The 26090-nt window shown below is 30.7% G+C and overlaps 1 protein-coding gene across 2 annotated transcripts; it reads left to right on the top strand.

The window, feature by feature from the left end:
- The first annotated feature begins 4688 nt into the window (after positions 1–4688).
- On the top strand, positions 4689–25112 carry LOC110789923 (uncharacterized). Of its 2 annotated transcripts, XM_056836845.1 has the most exons (20): positions 4690–5120; positions 5308–5562; positions 11569–11693; positions 12004–12048; positions 12135–12216; positions 12330–12398; positions 12526–12696; positions 12805–12870; positions 14119–14187; positions 15092–15184; positions 15282–15355; positions 15469–15699; positions 20859–20971; positions 21060–21145; positions 21349–21396; positions 21618–21740; positions 21818–21866; positions 21948–22009; positions 24484–24545; positions 24632–25112. In XM_056836845.1, the coding sequence occupies exons 1-20, from the start codon at positions 4956–4958 to the stop codon at positions 24696–24698; spliced, it is 2055 nt and encodes a 684-aa protein (XP_056692823.1). In that variant the 5' UTR covers positions 4690–4955; the 3' UTR covers positions 24699–25112. The 2 variants fall into 2 exon arrangements, with proteins under 2 accessions (XP_056692824.1, XP_056692823.1); XM_056836846.1 differs by lacking the exon at positions 24632–25112 and having other exon boundaries at positions 4689–5120; positions 21948–22040; positions 24484–24546.
- The last annotated feature ends 978 nt before the right edge of the window (positions 25113–26090 follow it).

The following is a 26090-nucleotide window of genomic DNA, read 5'->3' as shown; positions in this document are numbered from 1 at the left end:
TTTGGAAATATTCTTAGCAATTGGGATTTCCGCCTGGAGTTACTCCAATCACCGAACAAGGATAATGGTATCGTCATCATCCCAAAGGGGAGACACAAATTAGGTGTCTACAACTAGACTCAATCAAAATATGGGCTAACTGTAGACGCCTACATTTGTCCCCTAGGCCCGAAGCAGTGAGTTCAATGATGAAACTATAACCCACTCATCCACAAAGCACTCTGATCAGCTGAAGAACAACCCTCGAATGACTGAAGAGACCATACGGAGCATAACCTGTTAAATATAGTAACTTCCATCAATAAAAAGAAACCTAAAATAAAATAGACACGTACTTAGTCACATTCGCATCCCGATATGGCTTAATATGTTGTTGCATTGATAGAAAGATTGAATATAGTTGACCACATTGCAGCACACCTGTATGCGCCATAACATTCTAGTACTTGCCTTCGGGCTCTATAATAACATAGATCAAATTCTCGAACTCTTACTTCTTGGGAACAATACATGTAAATGTTAACCAAGTTACTGAAACACGCTTACGAGTGCCTAGAATACGCTAAGTTAGTTCATTTACCAAATGATACGTCCTTACAAAGTCAAAGTATGTCCTATAATTTATTATTTGGATCATGCACATCACATGATTGTATAGGCCTTGGAATAATATTTCCATAGACTTATCATAAGCCCAAATCTGATTTAAAACGAGTAAGTTATAAGGCTTTTACTTGGGCTTTGCCAAAATGGACCGACCTCCAGTATTTCGGCCGTAACTCGAGATTTACGAAGCCCACTGATGTAAGATCTACGACATTGGAAAGATGGATTTTGTAGCTTACCAATTTGATGTTATTTTCATGAATCCGAGTTTGTATGAAGAAGTTATGAGCTGTTAAAGATTGAAGATTCCTGAATCCGCGGAGCAGATCTGCCTACACTAGAAATTTCTAACGCTGGCAGACATGCGCTAGAAATTTCATGCAACATGCCTATACTAGAAATTTCTAGCGCTTGCACTATTTCTGTCCTTATCTAATACGTTTACGCACAGAATTTTTAAATATATGGCGCATCACAACTTAGCGCAACAATATTCTAGAGCATAACAGGCCAGCGCCACATTTTTCTAGCGCTGCCATTTGTTTATCACAAAAACTCGAAAACTTCAGATGTTTATCTTATTTGTACTGCCTACACTATAAATACAGGCCTTCTAGACCCCAATTCGAATCATCAAAATTTGGTCTCACTCCTCTGATATTCTGAATTCTCTCTTCCCTCTGTTATATTCTAAAAGACCTGCTGAACTCCCGTCCCGTATTCGTAATAGTTCAACCGTATTAACTCATTGTTAAGTAGATCTATGTCCATATAAGCATTCAAATCGTCCCAATTACTTCCGAAGTTATAGAAAATTCATACCCTAAATCGAAGAATCTGTGGGGAAACTCTGCCAGAATTAAAAGAAAGATAAGGATCTGAAATTCTGTACAACGGTCGTTATAAAGCTAAAAGGAGACGTTGCTAATGCGAGTGGTAATTGTTCATGAGAACCACAATATAGCCTAAGATATATTGTAACGTGCCTAATACTGTTTATCGCTTTCATCACCTTTATAAATCTGTTCACCTAATCTGCTATATTACTCACGCCTAATAAGATATTCTCTGGACAAATCTGATTGTTAAGCACCTTAAATCAAAATAAATCACTCTTTTGACGTTCTTAGTTAATTATCTGTGCATTTAAATCAACTCAGATTAGTAATGTATTTTAAAGCATGTCTCTTTTGTAGTCACATTGAACTAGTAAGGACCGCCGCGTGGGCTAATGCTAGGCACTCCCCGTATTAGTAAACGTCACCTTAACTCTCAATCTCCGCTCCGCTGGATGTACGTTAAGCGATCTCCATAACAGGGATCACAAGGGAACCTATGGTCGTTGTGAATCAAATATGCTCGCCCTTCGGGCATATCACGATAATCATGTTTTGTCAGTTTTCTTCATTGTAGTTTTAAAACTAAATGGCTACTCCTAAAGACTAGTAAAAGAGGCTAACGCCCACAGTTAGTTCCGCTTTTACTTAATATGATTTCCATATCATGAGGGGTAAGTCGTTCGAGCCATTTTCTTAGGAAAAGCACGCTCATCTTATTTTTCGATCCCCTCACAGGCTTCAAGTGAGAATAAAACAAATGGAGTTTCTTTTATTTTAAATTTTCTTTTTTTATTTGAGATTATGTTTTACCTCATTTGAGATAATTATCTAAATACCTTTCCTTTTATTTTGTTGATTTAATAATTTAGTGCTTAAATCTTCTTTCTTTTTAATAATGACAATCCTAGAAGACGATGTTTCAGCCAATGTCAGCTTTAATAGTACTTTTATTCCTTATTTTCTGTACTAGAATTTCTGGGTTGTTACAGTTCCTTCACGAGTTCACCTTCGTTCTACATCGCGTTTCATCTCCTTCACCGTCTCCTTCAAAACGTTCCTCCACCTTTTTTGCTGCCCCCCTTCTAGATCGTCCTTCTCCTGCTTCGATTTCCACCCATTAAGAAAGGAACTACAACCACCTTCGCTCCTACCCAACCACCTATGTCCCCATCCACGTACCCTCCGCGACCACCCATCTTCCTGATGTGACTAGCCATCACCTTCCTTCTTCCGCGACCACCAACTCTAGCGTGGGTAATGGTTAATATGGGGGAGCGAAGAGAGAAATAAGTTAATTTGGGGGGAGATAAGAGATAAATAAATTAAGTTAATTATTGGTTAGTTATCCTAATTACCCTAATTATTTTCTTTCCTACACTTTTAGAAAATACAAATAATTAGTTTTTTAATATTCTAAAATTACAAAACTATTTTTCTAAATGAATTTAGACATTTGAATTTAAAGGTAAAATTATTTTAAATCACTAAAATATATTTAAATATTTAAGCTTAAAGGTAAAATGAGTGGTTCGTATGAATTCGTAATTGTAGTCATCACTTTGATGATCACCCCTAGAGAGATTCATTTTTGTAACACTTTAATTTATTGGAAAATTGGTGTGGTATACTAGTGGTTGACAAAACCACATGTCAAAATATGAGCAAGCCATTCACAAGTTATTTTGTAGTTTTCTTAGATATATATACAAACCAAATAATTTGTTAGTTTCACAGAGTTCCTCAAGAGGGTGGGTGAATTGATATTTTACGGTTTTACAAAAATTAAACTACTAGGAACAGAAACAATAAAATATGCAAGCGAGATTTAGCGTGGAAAACTCTCTAGGCCCAATAGAAAGGAAAAAACCACGGCCCCTTTGGGGACTTAAACACAATCACTAATTAGGCAAAACAACTCAGTTTCTTTACAAGCCTAATCTACTCGGGCCACAATCTGTTAGTCTCCTCTGACTACAGATGACCAGGAACAACCCCTCGTTGTTCCTTCCCTTACAGAAACAGTCCCTCAACTGCTTCTCCTCACGGATCTCTTGTGAGATCTTCTCTCTTGCTCAAGTAAGCCTGACTCAGGCTTAACATACAATATCTCAACACTTAAACTGAAAAACAAAGTAATATTAAACTTAATACTAAATACTAGATATAAGACCACGTAACAAATAATGCTCTATATGGGAACAGGAACAGACTCTTTAAAGATTAAGACTTTAAGGGTAATACCTGAAAGCTTCCGGTTAATGTAAATAAGTCTGATAAAACTTTCGCAGAGAACTTTAGGTGTATATATAGGAAAACCAGAGTTTACCCTAGATTCTAATTCAAACCAATTTAGGACTCTTTTCAAAAGATATATTTTCGCAAATAACATCTTTAAAACGCGTTTTAGATAAACTCAATCCTTACGGATTTGAGAGTTGTAAATTAACTTAAAACGTTTAAGAGTTTAACCTTAAGTAAAATAGTAAAATCAGTTTTGTAAATCGACACTTATCTTTTATAAAATAAAACTGATTTAGGACTCTATGAAACATTCTGTTCCCATACTAAGCTGTATTTGTTTCTACTGATCTTATACCTTTCTGGACTCTAATTGACTTGCTGGGCTTCATACTCCTTGGCCCATGATTCAATTTTAATCCTTGTTTTGAACTGCTTCTCTTCATGGTTTCTCAGCTGGTAGCGTTGTATACTTGTTGTTGCTAAGTGTGCTGATCGTTTCATATAAACCTGTTACATTCCTTAAATAACCATGAAGATTCTTGAGATTCCTTAAATAACCACGAAGATCCTTAAATAGCGTTGTATACATGAAGATTGATTAGATGATAAATTTCCGGCTTCATCATAACATGACAACTTTTTTTTATGATTCATGGATGCATGATTTCTTTTCATAACGGATGTAAATTTTATTCGTGCATTATTAGTTATATGATTTTTTTGTCAATCAAGTTACGTGATATACGTTAAGTAAAAAAAAAATATATCATACTACACTATAAAATTACAAAACAATTTTTTTTATGTAAATGACGTTACAAGTTCTTTAAAATAGAAAAAATAAATACAAGCTCCTAAGAATCCTCTCAAAGCTCATTTTTTTAGGCTATTTTAGTGTCTTTCCTTATATGTGTATGGACAAGAAGTAAGAGAAAAAGAGTGTATTTCGCATCCTTATTTCTTTTCTTGAGAGGCTAGAATTACGTAAATTCTAAACAATTCATTATAAATCTCATTGTTGTTGGCTTTTGCAACCTTTTTTTCTCATTTCTTCTGTAACCTTTCATACCCATAAGTCATTCTAAAAAGAAGAAAAAGGCATTGTTCTTACATGAAAATTATAGTGCATGTTAACTATGTATTTAATATAAAACATTCTTACTAAATTTCCTTTTAAAGTTATGAACATATATTAAGATATTAGTAGCTATGAGATCTTTTTGTAATCACAAAAAAATGTGGGGCTTTTAGACATATTTACTTAAAAAGATGGATGCGGAGAAGAAAAAGTTCCCAATAGGACCAGAATACTATACGTTATATGAGGAGGTAGGTGAAGGCGTTAGTGCCTTGGTTTATCGTGCTCTTTGTATAGATAACAATGAGATTGTCGCCATCAAGATCCTTGACTTTGAACGTTGCAATAGCGATTTGGTAAATTTATTTCCTTAATTTAGTTTCATATGTTGTCCTTGTCGTATTTTTTTTGTTGTACATAACTTATGTGTGGATCTTCCCTATAATTACAATGAGGACTAGACCCATGTTTGAAAATCAGTTCTTATAATAATATGGTTTTATCAAATATGCCTCTAATGAAATGTGTTTATCACTCTTTTAGAAAAATATATCTCGTGAAGCTCAAACAATGTTCTTGGTTGATCATGATAATGTTCTGAAATCACATTGCTCATTTGTGAGTGGCCATAACTTGTGGGTGGTCATGCCATATATGGCTGGTGGTTCATGTCTTCATATTCTAAAGGCATCACATCCCGAAGGATTCGAAGAGATGGTTATAGCCACTATATTACGTGAGGTTTTGAAGGGTTTAGAATATCTTCATAATCATGGGCATATACATCGAGATGTTAAAGTAAGTGAACCATTTTATTTTAATTTTAAGTTAATAATATTGAAGTTGTTCGAGTTACAAAATCTCGAATTATGTTGGTTTAAATGTGTGTGTGTGTATATATATATTAAATAAAATCATTATTCACATTGAATATTTAAGAGATACTTGTGCCACTTTTATGTGACTCACACAAAGTTTGTTTGGATAATAAGATAGAAGGGAAATAAATGTAATAGAATGAGGAGAAAGGGGTGGGAAAATAAGAGAGCGGGGGAAAGTGAGCTCAATTTTCCTTAGGGGGGGGGGGAGCAACGCGTTGATGGTGCAGGGGTCTGCATGTAGATCTACGTGCACCTGCACCAAAACACAAAAACATTAAAAGAAAACGCAAAAAACAAAAAAAAAACCGAAAAGAACATAAAAAACTAAACAGAAAGAACTAGAGTAAACAAAAAGAACATTAACTAAACCTGAAAAGAACACTAAAGTCAAAAACTAAAGAAAATATACAAAAATGAAAATAACATATTTTCTCTCCTGATAACTATAAAAAGAACAACTATTTTTCAAAAAGAACATCGTGTGAAAAATGCAACAGAAAAACAAAAAAAAAACATATTATCGATAATATTATTAAATATTAAAAAACCGTAAAAAAGTTAAAAAGAACACAAATTAATTAAAAAAAGAACAACAACTTTTTTACAAAACACAAAGAACAAAATCAAAAGAAAAATAAAAACTCAAAAAAAAAAAAATAACGACAACAAAAAAAGAAAAAAGAACAGAACACATGAAAAAGAGCAGCATTTTCTTTTTCCTTATCAAACAAAAGAACAGAATGAAAGGGACGAAAAGAACAACAAATCTATGTTCTTTTATTAGTTGTATTTGTTCTTTTCAAACCAATTACTGTTTTAATTAAAAAGACGAAAACGACGATATTTTGATGCACTTAAAACTAGATCTATATTTTTATTTAAATGTATTTTTGTTTTTATCCCACACATCAGATCTATGTTCTTTTATTAAGTGTTATTTGTTCTATTCAAACGATTTTATGTTCTAATTAAAAAGACAAAGCGACGATTTTTTGATGCACTTAAAAGTAAATCTATATTTTTTTAAAATGTATTTTTGTTCTTTTACCACGAATCAGACTATGTTCTTTTTTAAGTGTTATTTGTTCTTTTCAAACCATTATATGTTCTTTTTTAACAATCTATGTACGTTGATATAAAAGAACAAACTATGTTGATTTAAAAGAACAAACTATGTTGATGACACAGTAAAAGTAAAGTTGTGAAAAAAAACATAACAATCTGAAAAGAACATTAGAGGAAAAAACAAGGAAACGTACCTTAAACACTTGATCAACATTTATCAGGAGCATCAACATTGAACTAGTGTTTTTCTTAATATAATTCACTCATTTTCAACAAACGAGAAACATTCAGAAGGAATTTTAGAGAGAGAATAAGGAGAAAATGTATTTTTTTCACTCTTTCATTCACCATCTCACTCTTTCTCTCTAAAAAAATCTCTCTTATGTTGAGAGAATATAAATCCTCTCCCCTCTCTCTCTAAAATGTATTTCTAAAATGACTAATGGTTATGACTCATAAGTACAATTATTATATATATAGTTGCTGAAAAATAGAAAATAAACAAATAGGAAGTAGAATCAAAGAATTGAAGAACAGAGAGAGAGAGAAAAGAAAATTTGTTAAAGAGTGCATAATGAGAACCGTGCACGTGTTTTTATTTTGTTCTTTTAACAGAGTATTATAAAAAGAACAAATGAAAAGTCTTAAAGAACAAATATAGAGACTAAAAGAACAAGTCAAGTACTTTGTCCCATAATAACATATGATTCAGAATCATCATTTTCATCATTCTGTTTTGAATTATCAAGCACATTATTCATAATATCTGAAAAAATAATAGGTTAATATGTATAAAAACAAGAAAAAGAACGCAATCAAAAGAACAAAGGATAAATAAAAAGTAAAAAGAAATATAACACAATAAAATAAAAAGAACAAGTTATGAAATGCAAAAGAAATTAAAAATAATAAAAAAGAACACAATAAAATAAAAGAACAAATTATGAAACGCAAATGGTCTATTTTTCTACTATAATGAAACTGTTCTTTCAATACGAGCATAATGTAACTGTTCTTTTCATTCGAGCATATGTTCTTTTCATTCGAGAATATGTTCTTTTAATACGTAAAACTGTTCTTTTCTGGAAAAAAAAAATCGTAATTACATAATCAAAATCAACGATTTCAACGAAATCAGCGTGTTATTACATAATTTGATTCATTTAAATCATCAAATTCATCAAAACACGATTATTACAAAATCAAAATCATCAAAATAGTCAAAATCATCAAAAACACAACTATTACAAAATCAAAATCATCAAAACATGCCATTTGTTATTAAAAAATTGAAAAATTACCTCCCAAAATCTGATTATCAGCTGTAGAATTCAGATTTGAAGAAGAAGAATCAATTTAATTTGATGTTGAAACAGAAAAATCAACGAATTTTTGGGGATTTTCATTAATTTCTCTCTCTAAAACCCATTTTAGAAAACCTAGTTTACACTTTCTCTCTCCTCTTCACAGTTTGAATTTAAAACATAAAACCCAAAAGAATATATATCGCAAAAATAACACAAATCAAATAAAAACGCGATAAAAATAACTGAAAAGAACAGAGCCTTTAATGTTCTTTTGTTCAGGGGAATTGTTCTTTTGTTCAAGGGCATTGTTCTTTTTTATGGGTATTTTGATGAAAATGTGCGTTTTGTGTTTAATGTTGGTCGTTTTAATCCCGGTGCACCTAGAGCTACGTGCACACGCCTGCACCATCCAAATTGCGGGGGGGGAGGGGGTTGTGATGCGTTATTATTAAAAATAGGAAAGAATAATGGATCCTTTGATATCCGTAAATTTTCTTCCCTGACCATTGATTTAGACAAGAGAGCTTGTTACCATCCCTTTTCTTCCATCATTTTCTCACTATTATTTTTATTATCCACACAAAGCGTTAATCTGTGTTAAAGAAAAAATGACATCTCCTAGTGAAAACTTAAAAATGTGATTCATAAAATTCTAATCAAGTGAAAAATATTTGAATAAAAAGCCCAATCAAATCAAGTACTCCATAAGTATTAAAATAAAACAAGAACTCGAGAATTAAGTTTTCAGAACTAAGAGATCTCTTTGTAGCCATCGTAAATTAAATTAATATTATGATATTAGAAAATTACGTTTCTTAGATGTCAAACCCTTATTCCTAAGGAATGAGTAAAACTATGCACCTGTCCCAAGAAAGAAAGTAAAAATAGTAATTGTGATGAAAAATTGACAGCTACAACCTTTTAAAAGGTCTTGAGCGCACGAGATCTACAATAAATTTATTGTAAATCGGGATAAATTTTACCCAATTGTTTGTTACTTTTAATAAGTTTTGATTAACTTTTATTTATTGAAAATAAAATTGATGGATACAAATTTTAAAGGGTTAAACGATTACCTTTACATATTTTTAGTGATTTTAAAATAATAATTGTTATTAAAAAATGAAAAATAATTCACTAAAAATTGATAACTTTTACATATATCGTAGTAACTTTTAAGTATTTTTAGTTAAATTTTAATCCGATATACACTATTTATTTACACCACCTATAAGAATTTGTGACAACTTTTAATATAGATATCTTTTACCGCATATTTGTTGGTTAGATTTACTAAATCACATTAGTATCTATAATTTTCCTTCTCATTCACTGACGTGATAAACCATTTTTCCCTTAACCCCCTATATTCCTTAATTTATAAAATGCACTTTTCTCCGTAGAAAAAGGTTACAAGGGGACAATTTTATTAATTGGATGTCTTAGATTTATAAAACCCTACTTTTTTTCACTTTCTTCGTACTTTTTAATATAAAGTTCTACTAAGCTTATTACTTAAGATCTTCTCATTCTTTGTAAACTTTATGTAGTACACATTATTTGATGGAATTATGGTCCACAAAAACTCAACGATATCTCTGAAGTGACCTTTTTCCCTTAAAACAATTTAAATCTCCACACTTTTTCATGTTTGTAAATATTAAAAGTAAATCAAGTTGTTTACGAAAGTTAAATAATTTCTTGATTTTGCATAAAATTACTTGCATATGTTTAGTTTATAGAAGTTTGAAAAACTAAGGTTGTATTAGTATCTTTTTTGGTATTACAATTTCCTATAAAAGTTCATCATAAATCATATAAGAAACAAAAATATAATAAAAACATTTTGAGAGTGTTATTTGTTTTAGTAGTTTCGGTGCGAATTTTTTTTCTTCTTTTGTGTAGTTCAAAGGATAGAGAAATGGGGATCCAGTGAGGATCTGGTGAGAACCACAACCTAAAATGAGAGGTTAAGGTTCCGGTGAGAATCGTCTTTTATGAGAACTTTTGTTATCATTTTTTTAGGGAAGAACTTCTCTTATCATAAGAACCCAATATTTAGTTCAAAATATGCACAGTTCATATAGTTAAAATATTAGGCATATTTAGTTCAAAAAATTATGCTCAATTAATAAGCACATTTGAGGTTCTCACCATAAGAAAAGTTATCACCATAAGATAGTTTTCATGTGTGTGTGTGATTAGATTTGTGTTTCTATGTGTATTATACATTTCTTCATATTCTTTTAAATGAAAAAAACGTTGAATTCTAACGTTGATATGAAACTATATATATTTTATTACTCCCTCCGTCCCGGAATACTTGACTTGTTTTCCTTATCGGGCCGTCCCTTAATACTTGACCTGTTTCTAAAAATGGAAATATTCTAACAATATTATATTATTTCTCACTCCACCCCTATTAACCCACCTACCCCCTACTCCATACAAAAAATAATTAAAAATTCAACCACTACTCTCCCCCAACCCCACCACCCACCTCCCACTAATTACATTAAAATAATACCCCACTATCAACTACTACCTATTAAATTAAATAAGTCAATTCAAGTTCCTTAAACTCTGTGCCGGTCAAACCGGGTCGAGTATTCCGGGACGGAGGGAGTACAATGTAAGTTAGTTACTTATATTTCCGTTAGAATTAAGGATGTGTACAAGCAAGTATGGAACGGAGTGGATAAGACCGAGGGACTTCGGCCCGGTCTCTGGCCTATTAAAATACTTAATTTTTGTTTGCTACTCCAAGTATGTACAAGAATACATTTAATTGTTGAGAAACTAAATTAGGTACTTTTCATTTCCCAAAAGCTTGAAAAATTCGTTCGGTACTTCATTCCAGACCGATTTTTTTCTATTATTTGTTTTCATGGTTTTTTTTCTTCTATCTTAGAATCTTATCACTTACCCTTCATCAAACTTTCTTTAAGCCTTTTAACCATTTAATAAAAAAATAAAATATGAAGTTGACATCATCTAAATCAACCCCTCCACCGAACCATTGTTATCCCCTTTTCCTCTGCCTTTCTTTTAGAAAATGTTTCTAAAATATTTGTGAGATGGGAATCAATGTTCAATTTTGCATATTAACTAGAAATAATTTTCTTATGAAAATTAATTGTGGGGTTTGCAGATTAATGAGAATAAGTTAATATAAGGTAGGATTGATATTACTATCGACTTCGATTTTTTTAGAGGAAATTAGGTCTAATCCAATCTGAACCTGTACTAGACTAAAAATAATAGGTTTGAACCTTTGTGAACCTAAATAGTACAGTTTTCTATTCCACTAGTTCCGATTAGGCTGGTGCACAACCTAGATAGAAAGCTTTTAATCCAAATAATTTTAGTTATAAAAGAAATGTCGATGGATCACTAACTTTTATTAATGAGTAATATATTCGCCTTTCATTAATCAATTTTTTGTAAATATTTTTATCAGAGTAACTTTAATATTCTTTGACATTATTATTTGAAGTTTCTTTTTCGAACATTTGAAAGACATCATTTAAATGTTCTTTTATTAACTGTAGGCAGGGAATATTCTTATCGGTTCACGCGGTACGATTAAGTTAGGAGATTTGGGTGTCTCGGCTTGCTTATTTGACACAGGTGACAGGCAAAGAGTGAGAAATACGTTTGTGGGAACTCCTTGTTGGTATATAATTTTCTATTAAGTACCTCATATTGCATTTAGAACTATCAATCTTCCATACCATATAAATTCTCAATTTGATTATTTTATTTCATATATGATATACTAGGTATAACTTTGAGATGGAAACCAAAACATACCTTTTTCATTCTAAGACATTAAAATTGTAAAAAAAAAAAAAAAACAGTTGAAAGATAATTGAATTTTATGTTGCATTGCCTCAATTTCTTTTGACATGATATGACTAAAATTACATGTGTGTTTGCATAAGTTATGTTAATGGTTTTTTTGTTATTTAAAAAATAATATATAGGATGGCACCAGAGGTCATGGAACAATTACATGGATATGATTTTAAGTAAGTGTGTTTTATTATTCTCATTATAAATTTGTGATCCCTTTCGCATACACAATTGTTATCACAATCATTTTCATATTTTATAGAGCTGATATATGGTCCTTCGGTATTACTGCTCTAGAGCTAGCTCATGGACATGCTCCATTCTCAAAGTATACTCCAATGAAGGTGAAATAATCATCCAGTTCTCATAGTATCTAAATAATATATATATATATATTACTCATATATCTAAATAATATATATATATCTAAATAATAATAACATAGTTTTCTTTACAGGTATTACTCATGACCCTGCAAAATGCACCTCCAGGCCTTGATTACGAGAGAGATAAAAAGTTCTCTAAGGTATACCCGTCACTAATTAAAACCCTTTAATTATATATATATATATATATATATATATATATATATATATATATATATATATATAACTTTTACTTTTAATTTCTTACATGCTTAATTTTTTATTTAGTTATTTAAGCAAATGATCGCTAGTTGTTTGGTGAAAGATCCTTCAAGAAGGCCATCAGCAAAAAAGTTGATAAAACATGCATTCTTTAAACAAGCTAGATCAAATGATTACATTGTACGAACACTTTTAGATGGCTTGCCGTCGCTTGGAGATCGAATAAAAGCACTTAAGGTAAATTATTTAATCTTAGTTTACATTTTTATATTATTAACTTCTATTATTTTTGTAAAAATAGTTCACTTACTATCATTACTAATTAGTAGCAATGTACTTCAACAGAGAAAAGAAGTTGATATGCTTGCACTAAAGAAAATGCCTTATGGTGAGAAAGAGGAACTCTCTCAGGTTTGTGATATATGGTCTTTATTTTCATTTAGGTGTAATATTATTATAAAAAGTTTCAAGTCTTGTCAGCTTATATTTTTTATATATTTCACTAATGATCTTTTAATAATAGTTATATTTTTTTTTTAGGGATTCAATAATAGTTACTAGTTACATTATTTATAATTGACTCGAGCAAAAAAAAATTTAAGGGTGAATAAATTTTTGATATAATAGTTCACTACAAGAATATTACTATGAACTTTTTATGTCAATAAATAAAACAATATGAAGTGGTTTAAAGTGAAATATATTTTTCATGATCTTTGTTACTAACCTTTTTTTTTTCTATAACAACCTACTTACTAGTTAATATTACACTACCTTTTTAATCTTTTGCCAGATAGGAAACTAAAGATAAAATTATTTCAGGACATTTATATTTCATTAGAAAAATATACTCGTGTTATGAGTGGGGGGATAAAAGGTATTTTTATTCTTTGCATTAAAAGAATAAAATGAATCAGGGTAATAGAAAGGAAAGACATAAACCTAAATAATTAATAACTCAAATAAATGGAAGGATTCACTACAGAAGTTGTACTATTAACGACAGAAAATCTCATCGCTAAATGTCAAAAATCGTTGATTAACAACGATTTTTTTTTGTCGTGTACCCGTCATAAAAGGGGGTCATCATTAATGAAAAATCTTGTCGTAAATCCATCGTAAAAGACATTTACGACTGTTGTTTCCGTCTTTGTTTGGTTGTTAGCTCCGTCGCAAAAGGCTTTTGCGACGAAGTTTTTGACCCGTCGTTATTAGGTGGCCATTAAAGATACAAATTCTGGTAGTGATTGCAACATTAGTAAATTTTATAAGTTGAGGAAATTATTTTGGCATGCTTGTTAAACAAACTTACATATAAAAATTACAAAATCATAATCAGTACAAGTAAATACCACAATTGAAAAAAATGGAATTTAATTAATACATGTTAGATTTTAGTGTTAATTACTCATGCTATTATATTTGATATTATATTTTCTTTACTTCGTTTGACTTTGTTGGTGAATAAGAAGGTTTTCTATATCACTTGTTATAATAAAACTATTTAGAGGAACTAATTTCTTTCATTATTTTGCCATCAAGTATAATGTTACTAATTTTGATTCAACCTTAAATATTCTAATTTTATTTAATAAACAAATAAAAAGTTGTTACTAGCGACTAATAAACAATATATAACTTCATTTATTTTGTTTGCAGAGTGAATACAAAAGAGGCATTAGTACGTGGAATTTCGATTTAGAAGATGTGAAAGCTCAAGCATCTTTGGTACAATTGTAATTTTAATGCAAGAATGTCTTATCATTATTTTTCATGCACCTTTATACCATAACACAAATACAATCTTCTCGTGCCTTTAAATAATTATCGTGTAATCTCATAAAAATAGAACTTACATAGAAAAATAATCCTCACATTTCCTTTCTTTAAGTATGCATACAAAATGTTAGGTTGTTAGTATTAAAATACATTATATATCATACGACATATGTTTTTCATGTTGAATACATAAAAAAAAAAGGTGTCAAGTACTCCCTCTATTCCTGAATACTTGCAACAATTGACTGACACACTTGCCAAGACATTAGTTTGACCGTAATTGTATGTAATTACATATTAGTAAAAAAAAAATTAAAAATGATATGTAAAAAAGTTACGTTAAGATTAATCCAACTACATAATATACAATAACATTGATTTTTATTTATTAGTTATAGTAAGAAAATTTGGTCAAAGTTATTGTATAAATAGTGCAAAGTAAAACTCTTGCAAGTATTCGTAAACGGAGCGGGTATAATATAAGTGAACCAAATAGACGATGCAATATTCCTCTAATTTATTATACTTGCAACACAATATAGTCTCTTGTCACGCAATTTAAGTAAGAAAGTAGGGAGAAACATAAAAGTTGCTAATTTTAATTTTACCATGGATAATAGAAATACGTTAGCTAGGTTGTTATAGCTTCATTTATTGTATTTGATTTCCTAGTTTACTATTTCTAATAACTTCCTCAAATAACATGTTGATGAGTTATGATGCAGTGTTAAAAACAGGCGATGGGTTTCTAGTCATATGATAACATTCATTGAACGATTTTTTTCTTTTCACACAAAATTACAATCTTAAATGAAAGTCTTGATCTTTTAATAATGTGTACTTTATTATATAGATACAAGATGATGATAGTTTGTTTGATAAAGACCATGAAGCTGTGGTCGAGTGCTCAATAGATCGTCCTTCACATGTCTTAGATTACATATGTGTAAGAACGTACTACTTTAAGATAATCATACTTCAATTACAATATAACTTGTGTAATATTTCATATCATGCAACTAAAGATGAATTGTTTCATATAGGAGGATAACGAATTATCTAATTACCATTCTCTTGCTGATCTTCCATCGAACGAAATTGCGAGCAAATTTCACAAGTAAAAGTTCTTAGCTTAAATGAAACTTCTGTTTAATTTATTGTTTAAGCTTACTAGTGATTATAATTTGTAACATTCTCATTGACATTTTTTCCTCTGGTTTATTCTTTCAGGACTAAATTTGATGATGATTTAGGTTTAGTCAGTTCAAATAATGATAAATCTATATCACAATGTTGTTCTCCTCATCAAAATAAAAATACAGAAAATAATGTGGGTGTACCATCAAACATAGACGAAGTGAAAAAAAAGGTAGAAAGATATTCTCTACCTTTGCACAGTAGAAGGGTAAAATCATCACCATCTTCTTATACTTTAGAAATACCTACCATCCGAACAGAAAGGTTAGATTCTTAACATGCATTATACTTCCTCCGTTTGTTTATATTTGCGATACTTTTTTTTTTGCACTATCTATACCATATATTAAAAGACATTTATATTACGATATATCTTCCACGTGACACTCTACTAAAGAGTTACATTATATGTCATTCACATACAAACACATAAAAATTGAAACATGGTTAGCGTGGGAATCAAACACATGACCTCAATTTTAAACAACAAATACTTAACCATTGAGCTATACTAAATTACATGTTATATTTCAAAAGAGTATATACATAAGAAAATTTAATTAAAGAATTACTCAATCATAAATTTCATATAAAGTCATAACCTTAATACATATAAGAAACCGGGGCCCCGGACCCAAAATTTAGTTTACATATTCTACTTTGTTTATTTTTGATGATCTATACTTGAAGAAAAACATATTCATGTTGGATCTTGTTAGCTTCGTCTTAATATATATTTTATCAAATTTGAATAATTTTACTTACTGATAATTAAAGATATTAATTGTTCAAGTTAATGCATTGGCAAGTGTGATAAGAAAGGTGTGCAACTATGCCAGAAAATAGAAACACATGAAGTATATTGCAAGGCTAGACTTGAATAATGTACTATGGATAATATTTTATTCATATAATTTTTCTTCGTTAAGACAATGTATTGTATGCACATGTTTATAGAAAGTGAAAAGTTTCCATATACCAAAAATGTCATTCAAACTTTCTCGTCCTCTTTAAAATGAACAATTATTTATTTATTTTCTTTTTCTATATTAATAGCATGATTGTACATAGTAAATACATATTTCCTTTCAATTAATATTAATATAATTTAGTATATATTTTTTAGACGTTCTAGTTGCTAATTTTTATTTATATTTTATTTTGTTTAACTTTATCCATGGTAGACTCCCTCTTTTTTAGATGCAACACTTACATTTTAAATCTTTCCAATACATAATGCAAACCACTAATATATTAGATTATCAAATTATGAAGTGTGAAAATTTTGATATTTTGAAATAATTCATTGGGAAGAATCTAAAATAGTGTATAAATCAATTTGTTGCATCTTAAAAAGTTCATAAAGTATAATTATAAATATCAATAAATACATTTTAGAAAAATAGATTTTATAATATTTAATTATTTACTCTCTTTTGTTTTTATCCACTGAATCCTATACTTCGTAAAAAGTATGTTTTTTCTCTTATCTACTTACATGCTACTACTTTTAAATGTTTAAATTTTATTATTATGAAAAATGTTATTTAGGTATCATCAAGGTGAATTAAAAGTTATAAGATAAAATGTTTGATTAATTCATTTACTAAAAATGTATCTGTTGGTGATATAATTCCTTTGTTTCACCTTCAAACTTGAGTACCTTAATCTCGAACACCATAATAACCCAATATTTATCCTAAGACATAGAACTAACACCCACGCAACTGAAAAATCAAGAAATATATATCGATCTTTCGTCGAGGTGCGCAAGCGCACACACACCTGAATTGCACAAATTAAAACTAGGCTACTCCAATATATTAAACACCAAAAGAAAACAACCAAAACCAATGAATTCTCAGTACTAACAAGCAAGAGTACTAAGCCAAATAACCAACATAAAACATTAAAACCCGCATAGAAGACTAGAGCCGCCTCAAACTTTGGACTGAAAATGAGGTTTTTGATTCCAAAAACTAAACTAAGCCACGACAACTAAACACTACACCAAAGCATGAAAGAGGAGAAGAGGAAAGGGGTTCATATAACTTACAAGAAACCCCCGAATTCGGCTACTTGGATACCAAAAACAGAAGCCCCAACCCGGACTTTACCTTTACCGACTATTCTCCTTTATCGGATACCTTTCGACCGGTTGACATTTCATGAATTGTACTAAGACAAGGTTAGCTTTTGATGAGTTGTTGTCGAACTCCCCTTAATCAAGAATTGATACCCTTCAAGTTTAAGATCAACCAAATCTCCAATTTGAAACCTAAACCCTAAGTCCCTAATCCAAACTTTAGCTTTACCGACAAGTATAACTACCACAAACACTAGGTGGAGAAGTTTCGAAAGACTTTGGGAAATCCTGAGCCAAAATACCTATGCGTTGAGAACCGGGTGAGTATACACTAACTTCTCCCAAGAATCCTTCGAAGGCCATTAACCCGATAAAAGGAACAGACAAAACACTTACTACAATAAAATTCGATGAGAAGAGTGGCGCACTAAGATGAGGGATAAGAGTTCACGGACAAAAACTTGGCTCCGTCTTCCTCTTCTGTCCTAGCTAAACCACCACTAAAAGAGGGAGGAGACGACGATTAATAACTGAAGCAGGCTCGCCGACTACCTTATGCTCCAGCCACCAACGAGCTTGTGGAAGTGGCAGATACAGTTGTTTTTTTATTTGGTTAACAACGAGTACCTAGCATTACTTCAAATAGTCACCAAACGACATTACATCAGTCCTAGCATTGTTTAGCATATCCAGGTGTTTGGTTGTCAAATTTAATACAACATCATTGTTCGAGTTCACAGGTTCAGCTAAATTAGGGGGGGGGGGGTGATTTTAACATCCTTGAAAATTGTAGCATGAATTAATGTTCCTTGCCGGTCTAGCAACATGATCCGCTTCCTTCACATAACTCTTTGGCGTGTAGCTTAGTCGCACTCGCAATACCTTTTCCAGGTACTCCCTACACAATATATAGATGTTATCAAGTTTTCCATGGGCGTTTTACCATTATTAATTCCAAGGACGGCTCTTTGGTTGTCCAACAATATCATCACATCATTCCAAGAGTTGTCAAGGCACCATTCGATGCAGTGGAAGATGACCATAGCTTCAGCTGTTATGGTGTATGTGTCCACGGTATTACCCCCCATGCTCGACACCCATTGTTTGTTTTCTTTCCTGCACACAGAAGCATACCCAACATAGAGAGAGGGGTGGAAAAAAGAGGCATCCACTTAGATCATAAATTTAGAGCTAACCATATTAAACAACAATGAGCTTGAGTTAATAATTTTGATGGAGAGGATGTCAAATACTCATTTACAAGATAAAGGTTTTCCTTCCACACAATATCAACTGGTTTGGACTCTTTCCTACAAATCCACATGCTTCTTCTATTCCAAAGACACCAGAGAGAGTAAGTGAAAATTGAAGACCAAGAGGCATTAAACTTACCATTCAAATCATTCCTAGCTAGCTTCTTATGAAACCATTCATTAAAATTAGTAGATGAACCATTCAACTGATATTCAGAAGTACCAGCTTCCTCCCAAAATTCTAAAGCTCTAGGGCAAGTAAAAAAGATGTGTTCGGCATCCTCCTCTGTATAGGGGCAGAACGAGCAGTTTGGGGTAGGGATGATGTTTCTATAAACAAGATGATTATCACATGGTAATCTCCCCCAACTAATTAACCACAAGAAGACCTTAATCTTAGGAACACAATAAGAAGTCCACAGTCTATTCTAATCTTAAACATTAGCAAGGTGATCATGAGCTTTTTTCCACGGAAACGAGTAGGTGGCTTTAGAGTTGAAGAAGGAACCTTTTCCCATCTGACACACATGAGTGTGTTCTCCTAAATTCGGAATTGGGATAGAATTAATCCAAAGATGGATGTCAACAGTGAGAGTCAAGATAAGATTGGTCAGGTTCCAAGAACAATTGATAATAACATCCGAGACTTTCCTTTTCTCCTCCCCTAAAGTCATAGGACCATGGATTAACTCCCCAAGGGCCCTTTCCCAATCTAGTTGTCTAACCAAAAGAGGATTTCTCCCCATTTCATAAACACCACTCAGTAAGCATGTTATAATCCCCCCAACCTTTCCTAATATCTTGCCAGATATGGGAACCCATTTTAAAGTTTGCAGGATACACTCTATTTTTAACACACTTTTCCCTAAGTAATTAGAAGCAAGATTCGTTGAATTATTCATTCTCCAACAAAGTTTAATCATTGAAAGGTGGTTAAGAATGGGAGCTTTTTTCACATTTAAACCCCCTGGTGAGTGAGGGAACAAACTCTATCCCACGAGACCAGGTGGGTGGCTTTCTTCTGTGGGGTGGAATCCCACAGGAAGTTAGCACAAACTTCATCAATTCCTAAGAGAGACTTTGTAGGAAATGCTAGGGTTTGCATAGAATATGTAGCCACAGAAGTCAGGGTAGGCTTTATCAGAGTAAGCCTTACAGCTTTACAGAGGCATCTTGCTTTCCATGTAGCCAATTTTCCTTTTATCTTTCTAGCAATGTGACTCACTTGGGAGTCAGAGGGTCTCTTGTCCGTGAGGGGGAAGCCAAGGTAAATTCCTAGGTTTGGAATTACAGGAACACCTAGGTGCGAGGTGAAAACGTCTTTACCCAATTGTCTAGTGTTCTTAGAGAAGTAGAGTTTTGATTTCAGGGGATTCATGTTTTGGTATGAGCATTCCCAGAATGTATCAAGTGTGCCACACATACCCTGGAGAGTGGAAGAGCAGGTCTCCCCGAAGAGAAGGAGGTCATCAGCAAACAGAAGGTGGGAGATGGGGGTCGCTCCTCTTTTAAGGAGGAATGGCTTCCACATCCCTTCTGACTGCGATTGGCTGACCAGGGTGGAGAGATACTCCATACAGATGATAAACAAGTAAGGGGAGACTGGGTCACCTTGCCTAAGGCCTCTAGAAGCAATGAACTGATCGGAAAGGACACCATTGATTCTAATTCTAGTGGACGTGGAGGAGACACAACACATAATTAGGTCAATAGAATCCTTATCAACCCCATGTCTTATCAAACAAAACCTAATGAAACTCCATTCTATCCTATCATACGCTTTTTCTAGGTCGATTTTCAAAGCAAACCGGCCTTTTTTACCTTTACGTTGTTTCATAGAATGGAAAAAGGGGCGGATATGGTTGTTTTCTTTTTTTAATTTCAATGCCTAGGAAACTTAAAATTAGAAGTGGTAGCACTCACAACGAGTTTTTAATATCTTTTCTCTAAGATTGTTATAGATCACTATAGCCATTGATGCAATTTTTTTAGACAAACATGTTATGTGGATCGTGTATACACAAGATTATTCTTACTAGAATTGTAATAACAAAAATTATATTTTGAGCGTGTTTTTGTTGCAGCTTCAAATCGCCAAAACAAGAAAGATCTCTCACCAATGAAGTTATAAAATGTTCACAAGGATTATTTGATGAAGCAATGGGAGATGTAACTCCTAGAAATTTATATTCACCAGGCATGTTTATATACTTTTTTATGTGATAAAATCAACCTCCTTTTTATCATTAGTCTTAACTTTAAATCATCTTTTAATGTGTATCCAGTAACAAATAACAATGATGAAATTGAAACAAAGGTCAATGTCATTCAAACAAAAGGGCGTTTTAAAGTTACTTCAGATAATGAAAAGGTGATTAAACATGTCGACTCTTTTATGTTTTACTTGTCTTGTACTTGGTATTGCACATAATACGATACACAACATACTATGCCCATTGGTATATGATGCATATGGAGTTGATGTAAGTCATGCGGTTCTTTGTGCACATACACTCAATTAGGTGTATAATTCACACTTTAATGTGCAAATAACACTTTATTTCAACATTTCAGGGAGCTCCAGTTTCTAGTAATACACTTCAAAAGAATAATAATGCACAGGTAGGTAATTATATTTTGAAAAAAAATAAACATGGATGAAAATTACTTTAAGAGTTTTTATTTTCAATTATATTTTCTTAATTAATTTGTTTAATCTCCATATTATTTAAACCTCCTATATATGTTTTTCGTTTTACAAAAGAAATTTTAATTATTAAATTGTTTACCAAATATTTTAGTAATGGTAAAACGACGTATGATTTAAAAAAGGGACTATGCAGGTTATTCCTCGATCGCCTACAACACATTTACCTTCCCATAACAATGAAAAACCAGTAATTCTTCCTTCCAATTGTTTGTGTGCACTAGTGCAATCTATTCTACAAGCGGATATTAACCAAAGGGTATGATTTAAACATAAGACACATCTAATTATATTGGTATGTATTTACATGCTAATTACTTTTTTTTTTCTCCACAGGAAAACATTTTATGTGTGATGAAACATCTTACACCCAATTCATTTAATGGTAAAATTCATTTTCTCATTTGTATTTGAAAAAAATAAACTACAGTAAGTACGTAAGTTAAGAGAACGTGCTCATTTTCAGTGAATTGTATTGGCGATGGAGATTGTACTCCTACAAGTATTACAACGATTGAAAAAACATTGGTAAGGCCATTATTTTGAACAACTTGTTAAGGTATTTTTTTTATCTTCCAAATTATTTTTAATTCTTATAGAATTATTTAAAGCTTGTCACTTTTTAACCACACACATTTCAAAACTATATATATATATAAATAATCTTAATATAATTTTAAAGAAAAGTAAAAAGAATTAAAGTGGGAAAATTTTCTAGAGAGATAAACTATCATTTCATGTAATAATACTTACTCATAGATAGAGGAGTTTGGTTTCATAATATTTCCCTTAATTAACACATTAATCATATGCTATTATACCGTGCTTGTTTAACATGTAAATAATTTTTTAGTTAAATTTATTATTTTAATTTGCATACATAATTTATTTGAATTTTTTTTCCTGAAAATAATGAGTTTAAATTTAAGTTAATTATGATTTGTTGAGAACTAAATTTTTAAGATTAATTTACAACTAAAACTAAATTTTAAAATGTTACAAAAAAATTACTATGTATATATAATTCATATTCGTATAAGTCACATCTTTTATGAGTGTCATGTGCATTTAGACTTTATAAGTTAATATAGATTGGGTATACCATATCGATTGACTATGCATTTTAGTTTAAAGATGTCAAATCTATTACTTTCACCGATAATTATTTCACATTAATTTTAGGATATGATCTTTATTTTACTTATTCCTTTTTCTTATACAGTTAGGTTTAACCTTTTAATTTCAACACACACGCATCTGACCCCTCGTGATTGTCTTTCTTTATCTTAGTTTTTCCTTATCACTTCTTCTCAATTGTATTTGCAACCTTAAACATTTTACTTATTGGAGTGAAACAATTTAAGCAACAAGGTACTACAAGAAAATTTTGCATAATTTACTGAAAATACGGGTTATTTGATGACTGGTAAATATTAAGATTAATATTTACTAAATAGGAAATTGTTGATTATAAAAAATTAAATTCTTCGACTAAATTATGTTAAAGAATTATCCTCGACGCAATTAAAAATAAATAAACTATGCTAAAATAAAATAACATGTCAAAAAAAAATCACAAATAAGTATTTAATCCATGTTCAAATATATACCAGCCACTTAAAATATAATCAAGTGTCACACAAAAATTATCAATATGTTGACTGGACAGAGTGTGATCTACAACCCGTTAACACTTGATACACTTATTAATTTAAAAACTTCATCCCCTACTTCTTTTACTCTTGATGGACCCACTTTTTTTTAAAAAAAAAGTAATGGAGAGTCCCACATTTTAATGTGGTGAATGATGGACACATACAATACATAAATAAATATTTTGAAGTAAGTACTACATCCTTTATACAAAGTTCATCTTATTGTAACTCTAAAAACTAAAGAAAAAGTAATGTAAGTGAATGCTTTGATTACCTTTTGAGGAGGGACACATAGTATAATAAGATAAACATCACAAATTGGGTCAAGGTGGGGGTTAAATGAGTGCTTCTTTTGAATAAAATAAAATAAAATAAAAGTTAGAGGAACTTTAAATAATGACCCGAAACAAAAAATGAGAAGGAAAAAAAATAATTAAGAAATGGAGGTAACAATCTGTATTTTAACACAAAACATGATTTTTTACTCTATTTTAATTAAATTTTGCTGATTATTTTTCTCCTGAGTTAAAATGACGACCAAAAGACCCAACCGACTTGAGAAGACGACCAAAAGACCTAGAGACCGAACAATTTATTTTTTAACCGAACCAAATCAGTATTGCCTGGTTATTGATTTTTTTATAAATTATTAAAATAATGATTTTTTAGATGTATTCGAAGGTTTAATGTATAAATGTGGATCAGGAAAAATAAGTACATCAGAAAATCATAATACTTTATTCACAATTTTACTATTATAACATAAACCATTTTTGGAGTGTCCATTGCAAAACCTATTAATTGTATACTTCTCAGATCTAAAAAGTATCTATATTCTCCTTGCTGACACATTTTTAAACTTCTTACATAATTTTTCTTGTAAGTAAATTAACTCCCTACTGATTTTGAATTGTTTAATAGTTGATTTAAACAACTTACAATGATATAATACCTAAGTTTTTTGAAATTTTCTGTTTTGCAAATTATATAATACTATATATTTACGTAATGATATCATAATGAACTTATTTATTTATTCCATAAAGCTTATGAACTTATTGTATCAAAGTTTGGGTCTATTTAATTTTATCTTATGAAATACTTATATTACATTTAAATGAAGTCTTGGATAAAATAAAATTTGTGTTCGTAATTTATATTTCGGTTTTTCTAACAAGTGCCTAAGTGCAGTTTTATTCATGCATATAGTCTAGTTATGTGGTTTCGTCGAAAAAAAGGAAACCCCCTTATAAGAATATTTTCTTTCGTAAAAGTGATGTTAAATAAATATTATTTAAATTGATGTGACATAAATACTATTTATGATACGTGATTTTCCTTTTATAGCTTGAAGCTAGTCATGATAGAGAGAAGGAGTTACTTCAAGAGATTACAGTTCTTCAATCAAGGTACTTACATTGACCTTTATATAGATAATGTATCAAATATATGCCAATAAATTTAAACTTATTCTTCATTTAACTGATATTTACAGGCTAACTCGCGTTGAAGAAGAGCTCCAAAAATTTAAAAAAGACAACACTCTTGTCAATGATTATTGACTTTAGTGAGGTACAAAAGAGAAAATTAGTTTATGTTTAGGTAGGTGTAGATTTTTTTTGTTTTTGTTAAAGATATTATATTCTTCATTTTGTCCCAGTGAATACAATTTTCGAGAGATTGTATGATGGTAGATAAAAAAAACGAAGTACGGAGTATATGTTTACACACATACATACACTCACCCCTCTTCCCCACACACATACAGAAAAAAGAGTCTACATGTCACACCCTATAAATTCAACCTCTCTCACCCCATAAATTCTAGTATATAGAAAATAATAAGATCAAGTGCTAATAAATGTAAAGGTGGTGGAAACACCATCCTTATGGAATTTAACTACTATTATTGAGTTTAGGCACTTGATTACAAAACCAAACAAATTAAATTAAAAGACTTAAATATTAGGTTTGCATTTTTTTTGTATTAAATTATTATTTACTTACTATATGTTATTCATCTACTGTAACATTTGTAGTTTCACGATCGCCAATTCACAACTCTGACTTTTAATGTCTTCAATTATCTTTTAGTAAAACCATAAAAATAGATATTTTGAAATTTTATAAAAAATCTAAAAAGACCGCACGTACATAAGAATTACTACATGAACTCAATCGTTGCAATAGAAAAAAAAATGGAGGAAATATATTTTACAAAATAAAAGGAAATTATTGTAACTTGGGATTTGTATGCAAAGAAAAAAAAATTAGCATAAGAAATTTAGCTTGTTAGATTTGCATCAATATGTATTTTAAGAATATATATATATATATATATATATATATATATATATATATATATATATATATATATATTATGATTTTATTAGCATACAATTAAACGTATAAAAGTTAAAAAATATGCATTGAGATTCTATTAATTGAACAAATACAATGTGTGTAGTATAAATATTTCAATTAAATTAGTTGATAAGTTCTTCAAAGTTCAAAGTAGGGAAAAATGCACGGGACCAAGGAGAAAGCAACAACTCTCCCAGTCCAAGGTGAATCAAACATGTAAAATAAATAAAAATTATGTAATAAATTAATATGAGAATGGATAAATTATTAACAACAAGCTAAGGTTAAAATATATTAGTAAAATTGAGACAAGTCAATTAATGACCATCATTACAATTATGAGATTCAATAAAACAAAAAATAAAATTAACCACACATGAATAGGAAAGTTAATTTAATTTAAAATTACATAAGGTTGAGGTAAGAGCAAGTTCTTATAATTATGTTCATATCCTTAACCCATTTTTTTTTATCCATAAGAAGAGCAGAAACTTCAAAGAAGAAAAACAATAGAAAATAAACCACCACTACAAACTGAGGAGGCACTAAACGTGGCATGGCCACGCCCCTAAAATCCTCCTCTAAGATAC

This window comes from Spinacia oleracea, chromosome 2 (genome assembly GCF_020520425.1).
Source record: "Spinacia oleracea cultivar Varoflay chromosome 2, BTI_SOV_V1, whole genome shotgun sequence".
In the NCBI taxonomy this organism is placed as follows: domain Eukaryota; kingdom Viridiplantae; phylum Streptophyta; class Magnoliopsida; order Caryophyllales; family Amaranthaceae; genus Spinacia; species Spinacia oleracea.
The sequence above is the reverse complement of the archived record's forward strand: the minus strand, read 5'-3'. Positions and strand labels throughout refer to the sequence as shown.

Bases quoted from the DNA above. Each gene is read 5' to 3' on its own strand.
- LOC110789923 (XM_056836845.1), top strand. From the start codon at position 4,956: ATGGATGCGGAGAAGAAAAAGTTCCCAATAGGACCAGAATACTATACG. The intron at 5,121-5,307 runs GTAAATTTATTT...TCACTCTTTTAG, and splicing joins AACGTTGCAATAGCGATTTG to AAAAATATATCTCGTGAAGC. The intron at 24,546-24,631 runs GTACTTACATTG...TGATATTTACAG, and splicing joins ATTACAGTTCTTCAATCAAG to GCTAACTCGCGTTGAAGAAG.